This window comes from Amphiprion ocellaris, chromosome 9 (assembly GCF_022539595.1).
Source record: "Amphiprion ocellaris isolate individual 3 ecotype Okinawa chromosome 9, ASM2253959v1, whole genome shotgun sequence".
Lineage (NCBI taxonomy): Eukaryota > Metazoa > Chordata > Actinopteri > Pomacentridae > Amphiprion > Amphiprion ocellaris.
This window is the reverse complement of record NC_072774.1, coordinates 13737905-13754552: the sequence shown is the minus strand read 5'-3', so window position 1 is coordinate 13754552 and position 16648 is coordinate 13737905. Positions and strand designations below refer to the sequence as shown.

Genomic DNA, 16648 nt, shown 5'->3' with positions numbered 1-16648 from the left:
CTCAGTCTTTTTCTTTTATCCATGACGAACTGTCTATTGATATAGGTTTATGTTAGATGATGTTTTATAGGGATGTTTTGTTCTGTAAGTATGCAGATGGGGCTTCTAAAACTGTCTAATTTCTCTTAGCTCAGAATGTGGTTGATACTTGTGATTGCTACAGTTTTTGCAGTCCAACACGATCAAATCAGTCCAGAGTTAGCTTTATCTGAGGGGTCAGAGGAGGAAAAAAGGACACCAGATCATGCAAATAATTTTAATTAAATGATATTTTAAGTGGGACATTGAAGCTCATTTTTAACCTTGGGGGTCAGTGTGTGACAAAATAACCTGAACTTGAGGTCCACTTGTTAGCTTTTTCTGACCTTTCAATCAGTTCTTATCCCCTGAAATGTCCTACTTAACCTGCAGGTCATGTCAGTTGCTCGTGGTCCTTTAGGTTGCAGCTGTCGCCTCACAGCAAGAAAGTTCTGGGTTTGCACCTGCTGCTCAGCCGGGACCTTCCTGCATGGAGAAGGTTAACTAGAGAGCATGCATGGCTGTTTTTTGTGTGTCAAAACACATTTTTCACAAAGACATTTTGACATGCCACAGCAGGAACAGTGTGAATAATACAGTTCATCTTAACTTTAAAGACACAGACGCCATTTTACGTGCTTTCCCTCGTCACACCTGCATTTACCTGCCTGAACCAAAAATCTGTTGATCAACTTCAAACATCACTCCTCTTTACACTGGCTCACAGTTTGTTCAGGATGGATTTTAAGATTTTACTCAGGGGACGGAGTGTTTGCAGTCAGGACCACAAAGCTCCAGAAGGATCTGTCAGAGTTCGGTTCAGTCATTGACCGTTTTTGGGTCCTTCTTTAAACATACTATTATCAGAGTCAATTTCATGATTTTACTTGACTCTTTTATTTCCTTTGAACTGTATAATTTCTTTTTGTTTCATTACAAACTGAAATGTGTTTCAACTGCTCCTCATCAACTGATGTTCCACTTGAACCGCAGGTCATGTGAGACACTTTTTTTGTTGAAGAAAACCATGAAATACAATCAAAAAAATTACAAAACAGCTAGCTTGAGTTAAGTCGTTACAAAGCTTGTGAGACATCTTTTGTCTTGCTGGAGGGAGTTTTGCAGCATCCAGCAGTTTTAATCACACGGTGAGTGTGCATCTGGTCAAATGTCAGCCGGGGTACAGGTTAAAGACAACATAGCTAATGATGGATAACCATCCTTTAGAATAAAGAGTGTGCTGGTATCGCTGGTATCTTGTGTGAAACAGTATGTTTGTGCATTTGTCAAGAAGTGTCACCATATAAGTGAATTAAGTGTATAAGGATAATATACAACCTGTGACTGACCCTTGATGAACATCTGACGCAGCCCTGGAAGTTTTAGCCAAAGCTTCATTCAAGTTTCAACAAATTCAAACCAGTGACCCCTATATGCTTTCCTTTGATGTCAGACAAGATGTTGTGGTCAGTGTCCTCGATATTTCACTCAGAATATCCCTCTATTAACAACAAAGAGCAGAGCAGGTGTTCAAACGTAAGAAGAATTCAGCGTGAACACCTACTTAAGATAAAATAGGAAGAACTTTAACAATCCCCACTGGGAAATCCAGGAGCAGTCTTTCAAAAACCTTCATTATGTGAGAGGTCAGTGCTGCCAACCGGTTGTCATTGAACTAGGATTTCTTCCACGATGCCCGAGCCTTCTCCAGATGTAAGGTGATCCTAAAGAGGTGCTTCAGTGTGACGCGCACCTCACTTATTTAGCAGTGATTTTCATTGTATTGGAGGTGTGGCTGGGTGCAGTTCAGCTCTTTTGCTCCACCAGTGATGGACCTCATGACTCTCCAGACCTCAATGGTGTTGTTCTGCAGCAGCCTCTGCTCCAGCTTCCTTCTACAGGCTTCCCTCTGTTTCTGGACGCTCTTTATTGCCTTCCTGTCACCAAATGCAAGCATCCTCTTATTCTCTTTCAGGTGTACTTTTGTGTCTTTGGATATCTCGGGCTTGTTATGAGGAAAACTGAGTAGATTTTAGATTGAACTTGGGCCTTAGATGGTCCACTTGGTGCAATGCAAACAGTCTTGCAGAGTAATGTATACTCCATCTGCTCTTGAGGGTCTTGATGATGACAGACTGACACTGTTTCCATAGTCACTCCTGAAATCTAAATAGCCACCCCAGATCTGATAGGTCATTCACTGAGACTCTGATGTCCAAGTTTCATGATTGCATTTGAGTTCTGAGCTCCATCACAGCTTGATTTTAATTTTCCGGAAGAGGCTAATCCATTTACAAAAGCCAAAATATTTTTTCATCATATTAAATATGTTAATCAGGGAGACTTTGGCATTTCACTGCAGTATATTTGCTGCAGTGACATTATGCAATGCATGGATGCAGGTGACCTTTGTAATCATTTAGGAAGCTGCCAGAATATATAAATGCAGAACCTAGTAACAAAACACATTTTATTGTACCGTAAGTTACTATAGTTTTATAGATTATCATCACACATTGACAGGATTTTTAGTATTGAAATCAGAAATAAACAGGATATTTTGCCTCTCTGTGAATTTTTACCTGGATTAGTGAATGCACATCAGATTGTTAGGAACCTTCACTCTGAAAGAAGAGAAAAAAGTATATCATATCCAAAAGCAATTTCTTAACTTTCATACTGGCACTAACTCACCTACCATCTATGCTACAACAGCATAATAGAATTCTAGAAATTCAGTCATGTCTTTTGGTCTTTGCCTCAGTGCCAACAGTTCAATATGTGGACTGCTTCTTCTTAATGATAATGAGTGTTGTTAATAAAAGACAGTTAATAAAACACTTGGAGAAAAGTGCATGAGAGAAACATTAACCCTCAAGTAATCACATGATTAATCACAGGTGAGCTGTAGGCAAGAATAGTCAATCAGAGTAATTTGTTGTGGAATCATTTACACACTTATCCAGTAACAGATTTTAAAATGCTGGTTTTCATCATGTGAAATCTTCAGTAAGTCTAAGAGAGATTAAATGTAAAACTAAATAAACAAAAATCTAGTATGTTGTAGATGGGGAACAGAAAACGTAGTTCCACATCAGCAGTGAAAGGCACTGCAGACCCACATCTGAGTTTTACACATTGATTAGGATAGTATAGAATTCATCACCAGTGATCCTATTGTACCAAGCCAGGTCTCAGAAGGTGCATATCATGTCTGTCTGCACTGTTTCTGATATTTTGTCATAGGTTAATACTTTACAAATTATTGTGCAGTGCATCATTGCATGCAGAGCATCATTATCCCAAACTAGTGGATGAGATTTTAACTTTCAAAGTCAGAAAAGTAGACCGAGGCTATCTATTTGTCTTGTTTCACTGATGACTATCACTGTACTTGGTAATCAAACAATGCTATGAGGATCCCTCTAAATTAGCCTGATGGGAATGATAAATTGCCAATTGTGTCCTGTAGGAGGGATTAAGTACTTTTTTTTGGCAGAGGATTCACTGCTGCTGCCAATATGAAAGACAGATGTTTATTTTGTTTTTCTGCCAGTTACAATGAGTTTTCAAGATGAATGGAGACACAAAAATAATGACTCCAAAGAAGAATCTGTCTCAGCCCTGTGACATATTCTATTTCTGAGACGCAAATGCATTCCTGGCTGAAATCTTGCTGCGTTTTCTGTTTTCAGTTTGATGTATAAAGCATTAAGGGGATATATTTTGTGAGTAACTATACTTAAAAATATAAGTACTTGTGTCCCAGCAGCTCTTGCTTACTTGGTGTAGTGTCAGTCTGAGGAAAGTCTGAAGGTATATCAAAAGACATTATTCAAGAAGACAGTTTGACATGCCACAGCAGGGAAAGTGTACATAATATGATCTATCTGAAGGCACAGGCACCATTTTACACGCTTTATCTCATCACATCTGGATTACTGCAACAATCATTTTACCCGCTTCAACCAAAAATCTGCTGTGACTCCAGACAGCGGACATAACTCCTGTTTCAGCCTTTATACACTGGCTCTCAGTAAGTTTGGGATAGATTTTAAGACCGTACCCATGACTTTTAAGGCCTTTCATGGTCTCTTCCCCAACTATATCTTCGACCACTTGGGTAGAGATCTTTTATTTGTAGCAGGAGCCCAGCTGAAAACTACAGGAGATACCATGTTTGTAGTCCAAGTTGTCCTAAGTCACTGATCTCTTTTAAGTTTCTTTTTAAAACATATCTTTACCTTTTCTAAAACTGCACTGGTTTTTATACACTGAATTGTGTTTTTATCATCTATATTTTGCTGCCTCATGAAGCACTTCATAACTATTTTGAAAAGAATTCTATCATTACTATTATTATCATTAATAATAATAACAATAATAATAATAATAATAATAGTTTGGTCTGTTGTCTTACTGAGGAAGTTGTTAATGAGTTAATTAATAGCACCTGTGCCTTGTGTCTGATTACTGCACAGGTGCATAACATTACTATTACTAATGAGAGTGGAGTGAAGTCCTTTTGTCATTTTAGTTGGTGTATTTTGGAGGCTCAAATCAACCTTACATTCGGATATTTATCAAATTTAAGTCCCCTCCTGTACTTGCAGCAGCTTATTTCGACCACAAGATGGCGTCCAAGCCTCAACATTTAAACCAAAGGTAGATGCTGCTTCGTGCTGCCTTCAGGCGTCTCTGAAACAGGTAATTTACACCGTACACGTTGAAGAGCACACACGGCACTTGCGTGAGCTTTATTTTTTTCTTTTTGACGAGCCTAAACCCAGGTTTAAAGGAGGAACAGAGGAAGGGCAGCCTGCAAGTTACCTCACACGTGTAAGGTGAGTAACTTGTTTAAAGTTCTCCAAAACTAACCTACAGTTAGCTTGTGTGTCCATGTTTACTTTTTGGCAAAGTGTACACTAAATGCGAACAGCCAGTTCAGCATTTGTGGCAGTCAGCCTGCTCAGACAGAGACTAAACATATTATAATATCGCACAAGCAGCAAGTTTATCATATGTTTTCATTTTCACATCTCAAAAAACACCGCTTAACACGCGGAAGGTCTTGTAACATGCACACGTTTGATTCAAGTAGTTTTGTATGTCTTGTTAGCTAAATTTCCTTTTCTCCCATGTTACCCAAAGGCAACACACAGTACTTGAGGGCGCCATTTTGGCTCCACAGCTTCCTCCCTTGATGCAGTTCCTCTGTTTGGTCATGTGTTGAAATTCAGCGTCATATTATTAATATTATTGTTGCTTTTATTTAAACCTAAAAACATACCCGTGGATAAAAAAAAGTAGTCGTAGTCAAAATGAATCAAACCTTAATTTACGAATTAATTATTAGTTATGGATTTACAGCAGTAAGAGAAGCTAATTTGCTTGATTTCAACAGGTTTGTGAGAGTTTAAAACATTAACACTTATTACAGATTTATGTATGATAAACAAGGCATTATCACGTGTGGTTAAAGTACTATGCAGTGCTACGTATGTGTATCTATATATAGATATATATTTGTGTTTGTTTAATCGATTAAATTTTTTTGGATTGTATATATATATATATATATATATATATATATATATATATATATATATATATATATATATTTTTTTTTTTTTTATTTTTTTTATTTTTTATTTTTTTTCAAACCCTGAAAGTTTGCCCCTACAGAACAAAACTATTCAGTGCAATAATGGATAACGTGTAAAAGCTAATGCACTGTAGCCTGCTGTTGCCTGAAGCAGTACAGTGAATTTACACTCACTGCAACGTTATTATAATATTTCCAAGGAGGCGAGCACAAAATGTAAAATACATAAGCTAAAGATAGGTTATAGATATTGAGAAACGTGCGCGCCCACACACAGACACAACCACGCACACATGCACTCACACACATGCGGGTGCGCGTGTTCGCTCCTCCACCCCCTTCTCTCTCTCTCTCTCTCTCTCTCTCTCTCTCTCGTGCTTCACCCTCACACCTCAGCAGCAGCGTGCAAATAAACACACATTCACGCACACACGCACACACACTCACGCACACACATATACACACATTTCTGCATCCTGTATTTTTTTTTTACGCACCAGGAACCGGGCGCTTTATAAGCGGTCGTGGATTATGATGCCAGTTTTTATAACAGCGGAATATCGGCCTCTTCTTCGACTCCAACTGTGAGCAGCAGTAAAAGAGAAAAAGAAATCACGTGTTTTTATAAATTTTATTTTATTTTTTATTTTATCAGATTTATATGTAATTTGGTCCTCCGTTACTTCTGAGCGCCGAGAGACCGCCGAGACGCAAAGCCTACGTTCAATGCTGTTGGAACATGTCCTATGTTCCCTTTCAAGGTAAGACAGCAGCAGATGTTTTATATATAAATTTATTTTTTTGACACCCACTGCATCTTTCTTTTCTGTCTTCCTCCTCCTCCTCCCTCGTTCCTCGCCATCCTCTCTCTCCCTCTCTATCGCTCTGTCCCTCTCTTCCCTCTCTATCATGTGAAATATCTAAAAGCACCATAGCCGACAGGTGCATAGAGATAGCCTAGAGTGCCGTGCAGATAGATGCCCACACACGGATCAAGCGCAGCAGCAGCGTCTGTCGGTGTAGAGCTGTGCATGCGGCAATTATAGTATTGTAATAAGGGATGCATGTGCACTGGTGTCACGGTTCTGCTCTTGCAGGAGCATACCTCCGACTGAAGGCAAATCACTAATATTCCTGTAATAATGCTGTTACAGAGCACACTCATAAGTGTGATGTAGTATCTGCTGCTCATTTATAATAGAGTTTATGCTGCCATTGATGGTTTATTTTGTGTATTATTTGGTGTAATCTTCTCATAAGTGCCCTAAGAGTCAGAGTGAGGTTTTATTGTGTAATCACACCCTATGCTTTTCATAAAATATCCCCTTTAAGGACTTTCCTGTAGTGGAGTATTTTATAAGATGGGGTTTTGTCAGTAGCCTGAATGGACTGTATGCTGCCTCCTGTGTGTAAAAAAACTTTGGCCCACTCCAATATGTAGATGACCAGAAGGAGAGGCTACTTCATCCTTGCTAGTCGTTCATTCCCTCATACTCGACTGTGAGTGGGTGAAAGGCACTTCAGTGTACGGTAAAGGCAGATTCCCTTGGTATCGTTGCACTGCAACTGTGACTAATGCTATATGTGAGCAGGCGTGCTGCAGTGAGCTGCCTCACATCTATCCAGTAGAAATTTGCACTCTGTGTGTGTGTGTGTGTGTATGTGTGTGCGTGATTGGAGAGGGGGGATATGGGGGGGGGGGTCCTCAAGAGTCAGACCGGAGTGAGATGTTACGTCAAAGTTTGGAGAAGCCGTGAAGGACTGGGGGTTTGTGTGAGTACCTGTTATCGAGGAGGGTAGATCCCAAAAAAAGCCAAAAACACTGTCGGGATGTGTGTGAGTAGACAGCAGTGTGTAGTCAGTGTGTGGGATTGGGAGAGAGTGGAGGTGTGCTGCATGTGACTGCATGGGTGAGAGCGAGTGATGCTGTGAATACAAGCACACACTCACAGACCTGTAACCCTTTGTGGAACAATGCCTGCAAAATGGAGACTAATCTGAAAACCTCAGCTGTCTGCTCCTGGACGTCACCGTGACCCCGGAGTCATCATCCGGGCCGCACATGAAAAGGGAGGCCAAATTTAACTGTGGCAGCCCGCTCGGTTCGCTTTTCTCTCTGCTTTTTTATTCCCTTCGAGCAAAGCAGATAATGGCCAAAATGCCCTCTTGTGCAAGTGCAGCTATAGAAGTTGGTTGCATAATGTTGATGAGATGCTCTGCCACTCTGTTTGCGTGTGTGTGCGCACGAGCCCACTCTGGGAGTCATTGCCAGGAAATTGTGAGCACAGTGCTGCACCTTCAAAACCTGCCAGCGATGGCACTGACTACTCTTTCTCTGTGATCGCAGTGGTGTTTCATTTTCAACACTGTTTTCAGGAGCTTGACAGTGTTTAGTCTTATCTAATTTTGTACATCTGCTCAGGATTCATCCTACTAAAACCTCTGCAGCAACGCTTTACAGTTTAACTTAAGAATTTCAGTTGTAGTGATGAAATTTTTACCATCAATTTCGACCTGGACGTAGATTTTGCCATCCAGCACTCAATTTCTTGCATTCTGGTGAATCTTTACACACCCTTTCTGCATGAATCTTGATGTAAATATGTATATTTACGCAGAAGGAAAGCCTAAGATTCAAGTGCACGCATTAAATTTTAGCTTCTTGTTTCATGCTTATGTTCTGAATTTTAAGGAGGGTGCATCCTCTGTATCCCTGCAAATTCATGCTTATGAATGTGAGATTCTGTTCCATTTATTATCGAAATCCAAAAGTTCCCAGTTACTCAACAGGACAAGACATTTAACACCAATTCATAGCAAAGTTTGCAGGTTCCAATTTCTTAAATGTGGAAAAAAAAACAGCTTTTCTCTCTTTAATATCACTGCTAATTCAATATGTTTGGGTTTTTATCTGTTCTTGGCAAAGTAACCGATGTTAACATCACATAATTAAATTTTGGAAATTCTAATGCACATTTTACCTCTCGTGATATTTTATAGACCGTCAATGGTGAAAATAAGTGTTTGTATTATAGTATATCTGTTTGTCAACCAGCTTTGTACACTCTAGACAGATACTCCATCCTGCTCCCCTATACATTAGAAGCTCCATGGTTACTCAAAGCGATTATGTAACACTGTGTGATATTTATTGCTGTGCGGTGACTCAACATTCAGAGATAAAATATGTGGTAAGATGACTGATATTGGTGTGACATTGATTTGCGATGAGATCCACATAAGGGGAGAAGGGGAGGCGGGGACTCAGCAGTCTTGCAGATGTATTTGAGCCCACATCGACGAGCGTGTTCAGCTAATGTACCAGGCAAGCCATTTGCAGTCATGCCAAGTACCGGCTCACATGAACAGGCAGTTAGTGGGAGGCAGGCAGCAGCAGAGATGGGCCTTCCTATCTTGGCTAAATCTTTTTCTTCCCTCATTCGCTCTCTTAAACTCACACCTCCTTTCAGTGTATCTCCTTTTCTTTCTTTCTTTCTTTCTCTCTCTCTTTCTCTCTCCTCCGTTGTGGTCGACCTCCCTCATGCTGAACCACCCACCCACACACACACACACACACACACACACACACACACACACACACACACACACACACACACACACACACACACACACACACACTTCTACCTCCTCACTGTCTCTTCTTTCTCCCTCTTTCCTTTCTCTACAATGGTTGTATCCATGAGTGCAGATGGACGCTGTGGAAGCAAACAGCCAGCCACTGAGCTATCCCTGGCCTTGTCGATTTTACAGTAGTTTGATACAGCAGCTCCTGTCAAGCATGGCCATAGTTAAAGAGACAGCACACCACCAATGCACTGCAGCACTCCTCTTCTCCCTCCTTCTCCATCCCTCTCTTTCTCCCATGTGGCATAAGGGACTGTCTTACACCCTTCCACTACTCAGGCTGTGCCAAGAACCATCATCTGTTCGACTATTACTGTACTGCATGTGCGAGATTCATGTAGCCCTGGATGATCTGTCAAAGGAGAGAGCCCATTCATTCTCCAGTGGGGCGCTGAGTGTGTTGGAGACGCGATTGCGGCGGCTTTTTCAAGTGCTGAGTCGAATTAGCGGTAGAGTCGACCGGTGACGAGCGTTCGGGAGTAGTGATTTGCTTTTAATCGCACATGTAGGGCTGAATTCTCCAGTTGGAGAGCTTCTCGGCTGGTGTTGACAGATCTTTAGTGATCTGATGTTTCGGGAATCAAAGAATCCCCTGTCCAAGTTCAGGAACGTTTTAAATTTGCTGGCCGAATCCCCTCTAGATGTGGAAAGTCAGCACTTCTAAATGTCAAACCCGACTGTGCCTCAGCCTGTTTCTAGTATACCCAAAGCTCTCCGGTCAAAGACATGTAATGGTGTCATGATATTGAGGAAATATCAGTTATATCATTATTCTGCCTCAGAGACAGGAAGTCAATCAGAGTTCAGCAGACCTTCATTTCATTGTCCTCACATATTATTTAACATATTCATTAGCATGTGCAAGTATCCACTAAATAAGCACACCCACTGGTGGGCACAGTTGCTTACTAAGCTTAAAACATGTATTACCTGACAAGCACTTCAAGGTCTTTGATACTCTGGAGGTCAATCAATAGGCGGCTCCTGAAAATACGTACATCAGGAACTGTGATCATGTAGCCTCACTGATAGTGTACCAAATAAAGTAATGATGCCCCAGGCGGGATCTGAAAATGATTTGACTTTGGCTAGCAGTTTACCATTTCATAACTGAGTTTGACTATCTGGAAATAAAAGTTAGAGATATAGACAATTCGATTTTGTAATTCCATTGTGACTGCTCTGAATTTTTATTCCAGATATAATATATAATGTTGTTGTGACAGTGAAAATGGACATGAGATATCTGTAATTTAGTTTTCATTTGTTAGCATAATAGGTGTGGATATCTCAGACAGCATTATGACTAGTCCGAACATGGTGTTGCTCATTTGAAGCTTCTTATTAGATATTGGTCCAGCAAACCAATTGAACAGTGTTAGCAGAAGTAATGGTTGCTGGTTTGGTGGACAAGATTATTAGAAAATATGATGAAATAGGAAGAGCTTATCAGCAAATAGTTTGAGGAGAGCAAGAGCTTTGTTAGAGACTTGTGGTTAAAATTTGCAGTACATTGTCATTTTTTTGTCTCGAGATACACTTGAGGACCGATGATGAAGTCTAGATAGACACAGAACACTAATCTTGGAGACATTTTATGTTTGAAAAGCAAACTGGATCTGGCTCCTTGTCAGAACTCTTAATTCAGAATATAAAGATTCTGGTTTGAGTTATCTAAAACAGTCTGACTTGTCATATATCCATTAGAAGATATATACAATATTTTGTGACTAGTTCGAACTTAATGTGGGTTATTTATAAAATATAATGTGGAAATGTTGAATTAAGCGGAATTAAAGATATCTTGAACTAGAATTATGACTAGTCACAATTAAACCATGGACATCTGAATTACAAGTAGTCATAATTCAGATCCCTGCAGCTGAATTGTAGATATTTGTAATGAAAAATTCCACAAATGTTAATGGTAAAAATGGTGTCTATCGGTGAAGAATGCTAGCATGATTATCAGAATGTTCTTTTTGATGGGGAAGAATTGAATTACTGATGTCTATATGTCCAGTCTTGGAATTAAACGCTAAAACAGCTTGCCATTTGTGACACCGTATGGCAGATGGATCCTTTATCACCTTGGGGCCTTTAGTTTTCTGGCCTTCATATTATAGTACATCGTCTGCATATAGTATGAAGAAGGCCAGATTTATTCAAGCTAGATAATAATTTCTTAATAGATATGGTTTATTTTTGCCGAAGAATACTTGGTCCAATTGTACCATCACTCTCTGTCATTTTGTTCCCTATTAATAGGTTGAGCTGAGCCTTGAGCTGATCCTCTTTTCTCTGTTTTTCCTATCTGTTGCCCGACACTAAACAACGTTAGTAAAGAATGCCCAGGCCCTTATCCTCTAAGAGCCTTTAGTGCTTCAGTGATACTGGAGGAATCTACATGGGGGCTGCTGGAACTGAGTCGCTTGGAGGAGTGGCTTTTTAGATTCAGCTGCACTTTGGGTGGGTGGGTAATTCAATTCTGCTGCAAAGCCTGAGTAGAATGACTCAATAGGTTTGTGCAGAGAGGGAGAATGCCATGGCTTTTGATTGATCTTGTCAGGATTCAGCAAAAAGGTCAGGATGAGCTGCCTTCTCTCTCCTGAGCCAATCAGAGGGCTGCCGATCTGGAATAATGATCTCCCTCTGGATATGGTTGGCTCATAAGGTTTGCAGGCATGATGTCATCCAATCCCATGGATGCCCGTGATTCAGAACTGGAGGTTTTAGCCAAATACCCTAGGCAGTGTGAGAAGTTACTGTACATATGTCAGTAGTATGAGTCATGGGGTGACCAATGGATGGGTTATTTTTTTAAAGATGAATTTGTGGCATAAACAGACTGTATTTATTACTTCATTGGACAACAGTGAGATTTGCAGTATTTTATTACTGTAGATGCCTCATCAGATTAGTTGTTGAACTATAATCTATACAGAAAAGCTGGTCAGTAGATTTTTTTCTACGGTTCTATTTTGAAAGTCACCTATTGCTCACATGAAACTAAAAGTTTTTAAACTGAGATGACTTCAAAAAGTGTAAATAACACTGTGCATAGTTAAAAATATGTACTGTACTCTGGAGGGGTTTTATTGCTTCCTTTGACTTGCACATTCAAATTAGTACGTTTTTACCTTTTGTAAATTTGCCCTGAAATAGCTTAAGGCCCAGTAAAATTAGGGCCACTACCACAGGCTGTAAAATAATGGCCTCTGAAAGAATAATAAAAAAAGAACATCTCTGTGCACTGAAGCCTGAAGCTGGATTAAACATCAGTGTCAGGCTATCAATCTCTGAATGAGGAATATAGTGCTCTCTGCTTAGTCTTGTATTGCTTCACCATGCTGAAAAAGACTATACTGCACTGGTGGGGTGTTTAATTAGGCACCTGTAGATCCATTCATTTCAGATATGTTTCTATCTTTACCTCTTTGTGTGTGTGAGTTGGCTTGTATGAGTTTTGTCTTTGTGAGTTTTCATGTTGTGTTTGGTTGTACATCTGAGGCTGAGATGCTGCAGTCTCCTTCAGTTCAGCAGAGATATGCAGTCATATCAGGTCATGGAAAAATTCTACCAGCTCAGCTAAAAAAACAGACAAACGAGAAGCACATATCTCTGCACTGACTTTCACCTTCACAGATGAAGAATTAGGACTTGAGGAAGTAATCTGAAGACTAAACAACCATGAAAATAATAAAAAGTTGTGTAGTCCTGTTCATCACTCAAATTTACAATATGCTGTGTGCATTTATGCTTTTAGTTTAAACTGTGGCAGGTTCAGCCCTGAGCCAACATGTCCATAAATGTAGTTTAGTGGTTTACACTATCGCCTTGCGGCAAGAAGACCCCGGTTTGATCCTTGGCTCTTCCTGTGCGTAGTTCGCACGTTTGTGTGGGTTTTCTCTTGTTTCCTCCCACATTGCAAAGATATGCAAGTCAGGCAGAGTGGAAACTCTAAATTGCCCACAGGTATGAGTGTGAGCGCGAGTGTGTGTGGTGTGTGTCTGTGTCCAACCTGCGAAGGACTGGCGACCTGCCCGGTGTCCTGCTATCCTCCCAGTGCATGCTGGGATAGGCTGTAGCCCCAGGTGTGCCAGAAAAGGATTAGGTGGGCAGAGAAAATAAATGAATAAATGATTAACCTGATGCATCATTTTTTGGATTAAAATATCAAATGAAAAAGTAGAATATTGTATACATTAAAAGAACGTAGCTTTTTGTGACTTTCTGCACTGTAGCTAAAATGACAAAAATTGCCGGTTCCAGCCAGTCAGATATGAAGACTAATGGATAATATTTGTCTTACATAATAGTGGAGTTGCAGTGATTCATGGATCAGTTGTAATCATCATTTTTTAAAAATAATATTTGGTTTGTGTAATTTTTTAAAGAAAAGTAGTTGAAACTCTCCGATCTCAGCTTCTTTAATTGTTGTTTCCTTTCCTACTTTTTGACAGTAAAAGAAAAAACAATCATTTTAAGAGGTCATCTCGGATATTTTACGTAGCAAGCAACTAATTGATTGTGTGTCATTTTTGCCAGTTGCCTGATTTTTCAGTATTTGTATATAACCTGTGGCAGCCACCAGTGATGTGGGCTGTGGTTGTGAAGTTTAGCATATCAGACATACAGCACGATAGACGACAACACCTCCTAAAAGCACGGTAAACTGGCTGCTTCTTCATTATCGATGGCAGCTTTATGGATGGCAGTTGCCTCCGCATCAGGGTAGATTCCATTTTATTGTAGATCTCTCATAAATGAAAAGTGATGGGGTTGGAAGCTTAAATGGAAGTAGGCAGTGAAAACACATCTGCTGTATAAAGGCAGGGGTGCATATTTCAGCTTCATCTGTAGCTATGTGTTAAAGTGATTAAGTTGTTTCTGTATAATGACACAAGTTTTAATAAAACGAACAGAGATTTCTAGGTTGTACATTTACATTTAAGGTCACAGAATATATTTAGGAAATTCTTAAATGTGGCACAACTTATCAGTTTTGCACAGATGATCATTCAGCATGAACAGAAGGTAAACTGGAAGGGACTTCAGTTCCCCCTCTGGCCCTTGTAAAGTTTGCTTTATTTTCACAGTTAATCGTTTTGTAAGTGTAGATGCAAATTTTTTTTTCAGCAGTTTGAAATGTGGCTTTGGAATGAACCTCTTCATATGCTTATGTTGTGTGCAGACATTTCTAAGTACCGTATTACCATTTGAAAGGTTTTACAACTAGTTTTTTATAATAGATTTTGGAGGTGGTGCCTCCATTTTAGATGTAGATTAGAGCAATTTGTTATCAGCAAGTTTCATAAGAATGGTTATGTTCATCCGTGTGTGTGTCTCTGTGTGTGTTCATGTCACGGTGTGTAGTAGTGTTTTACCTCCACTCAGAGGACCTCATAAAGGTTAGCAGGCTCACTCAACAGCTGATGGTAAATTTAGCCTCCTTTTCACACAGTCCCACACACGATTTGAGTATTTTTCTACAGTATCAGACCACATCCAGGCATGTTGCTGCACTAAAGAGATGTGCCATTATTTGACAGTATTAATTATCAGAATGAGAGGTGGTTGTAATGAGATATTTTGAGGGAAAAGATCTACAATTTTATGAGAAGGGAAGAAATGTTAACCTGATTTCTGGTGTTTGTGTCTGCTCTGAATTGGCAAATGAAAGTAATAGAACAACGGACTATAATACTGTTATTTTTGATTAACGGCACTGTCAAACGGGTACGAACGGACCGTGTTGAGAAGGGCTTGCAGGATGCCAAAACTACACTTTTAATTTTGTGTTCTCACTTCACTCTCATGCTTAAATTTGTGAGCCTCAGTCAGGAGTGTCTAATATTTACTCGTGCCATTTAAGAACAGAAGGAAACGACTGCTCCCATCCAAAGAGCACTGCATGAAAGGGGCCATTTTTGGCAATGTAAGATTTTTTGTCATCCAGACCTGCATCGCTAACCCACTGTTCCTATTGTTAAAATGTTGTGCGGTGTTAAGATTGCCAGAAGTAGTCCTCTCATAGGTGGAAATGCAGCACCTCTTTTCAGGAGGTCTAAACTCCTCTGGTAAATTTTCCCCACAGTATTTGCATGCACAGTTTTGTGTACAGTCCCATTACTGACATTTTCCAACTGCTCAGGCACATGCTGACATTATTTATGGGTGAAAGGTTGCCTTGCAGATACAACAATCCAAGTGGTTCGCCACCACATCCTGACCCCGAGGTGGTGGAGCCTGGCATTATGTAACGTGCAACGGGATGGAACATGAACATATGACAGAAGTGCTGTATGTTGAGCTGTTTTATCCTTTGTAATGTAATATGTACTTAAAGGGTCAGTGGATATTGTGAGGGGCAAGTGCTCGACTGAGATTTTGCATATTTGCTCGTGAAGAAGAATTTTAGAATTTTGATATAAATAGCACATAGAAGATGTTGTCTTTTTTAAATGTATACTGTTCAGTCTTCGCTTGACTTTACACCTGAATTAACACAGCTACAGGCCCCTGAGGTTTTATTAAGTAGCACTTGGGAGGTCTAACATGCAATACTAGATGTTAACTAGGGGTGTGCATGATTAGTCGACTAAATTGTAAAATGTTGCTATGCTAGTCTGTACCAAAAATACTAGTCAGTTAATGCTCTAATCTCCATCAGATTTTCGGCTTTTTAAAAAAAAATTTCTCCTGACACATTTTTACTCACTGTAGGCTATTTTTTTCACTGCAATATAAAAGTCTGAAACCTCCATGAAAACAATATAACTGTGGCTAAACGTTAAGAGAACTAAGAAATGTGTTTTGTGCAGTCTGATACCATTATAATTTCATAAATCATAAAACATGGAAAACTGAAGCTGAATTTCCCTTTTCTGAAAATTTTTAAAAAAATACTGGAATCAAGATGAAGAACATTTTCAAAATTAAAACAGATGTTACTAGCACTGTAAAAAATGGAGGTTCCAAATGATAGAGACAGGCTATTTGACTAGGTCTATTTATGTTTCTACAACCTCAAACTAGATGTTTCTCTTACCGCTCTGCACTGTAACTCTAGATATTTCACCATGCTGAATGTATTGTCCAGCAAACTTGCTTCTCTGTACACTGTTCTTGAACAATACTGCAATTGCTTTAGTGATCACCTGCATCACTCATATTTTCTCCCATCTGCTCTGTAATAACACAGCCTGCAGTATACCTAAAAATTCACTGAATTTTGACTGTTGGTCACCGCTGAGTCAGTCATTATGTCTCAGTTGCACTTTTTGAGATGTAATGACTGGTGCCAATGGTTATGTTCAGCTAATTTTTGACCAAAGCATGTAGAATAAAGTGATTTTAAAGAAGTATTGCAATTTCATT

General features: G+C 39.7%; 1 protein-coding gene across 16 annotated transcripts in view; it reads left to right on the top strand.

The window, feature by feature from the left end:
* Positions 1–4771: 4771 nt before the first annotated feature.
* Positions 4772–16648, top strand: part of syngap1b (synaptic Ras GTPase activating protein 1b) — a 183475-nt gene continuing 171598 nt past the window's right edge. For 6 of the 16 annotated variants that reach the window (XM_055013879.1, XM_055013877.1, XM_055013881.1 and 3 more), the window contains exon 1: positions 6028–6384. In XM_055013879.1, coding sequence (XP_054869854.1) covers positions 6363–6384 — 22 coding nt within the window. In that variant the 5' untranslated portion in view covers positions 6028–6362. Of the gene's footprint in view, positions 4863–6026; positions 6385–16648 lie in introns of those variants that run through there. The other 10 variants (XM_055013882.1, XM_055013887.1, XM_055013876.1 and 7 more) reach the window with 3 other exon arrangements.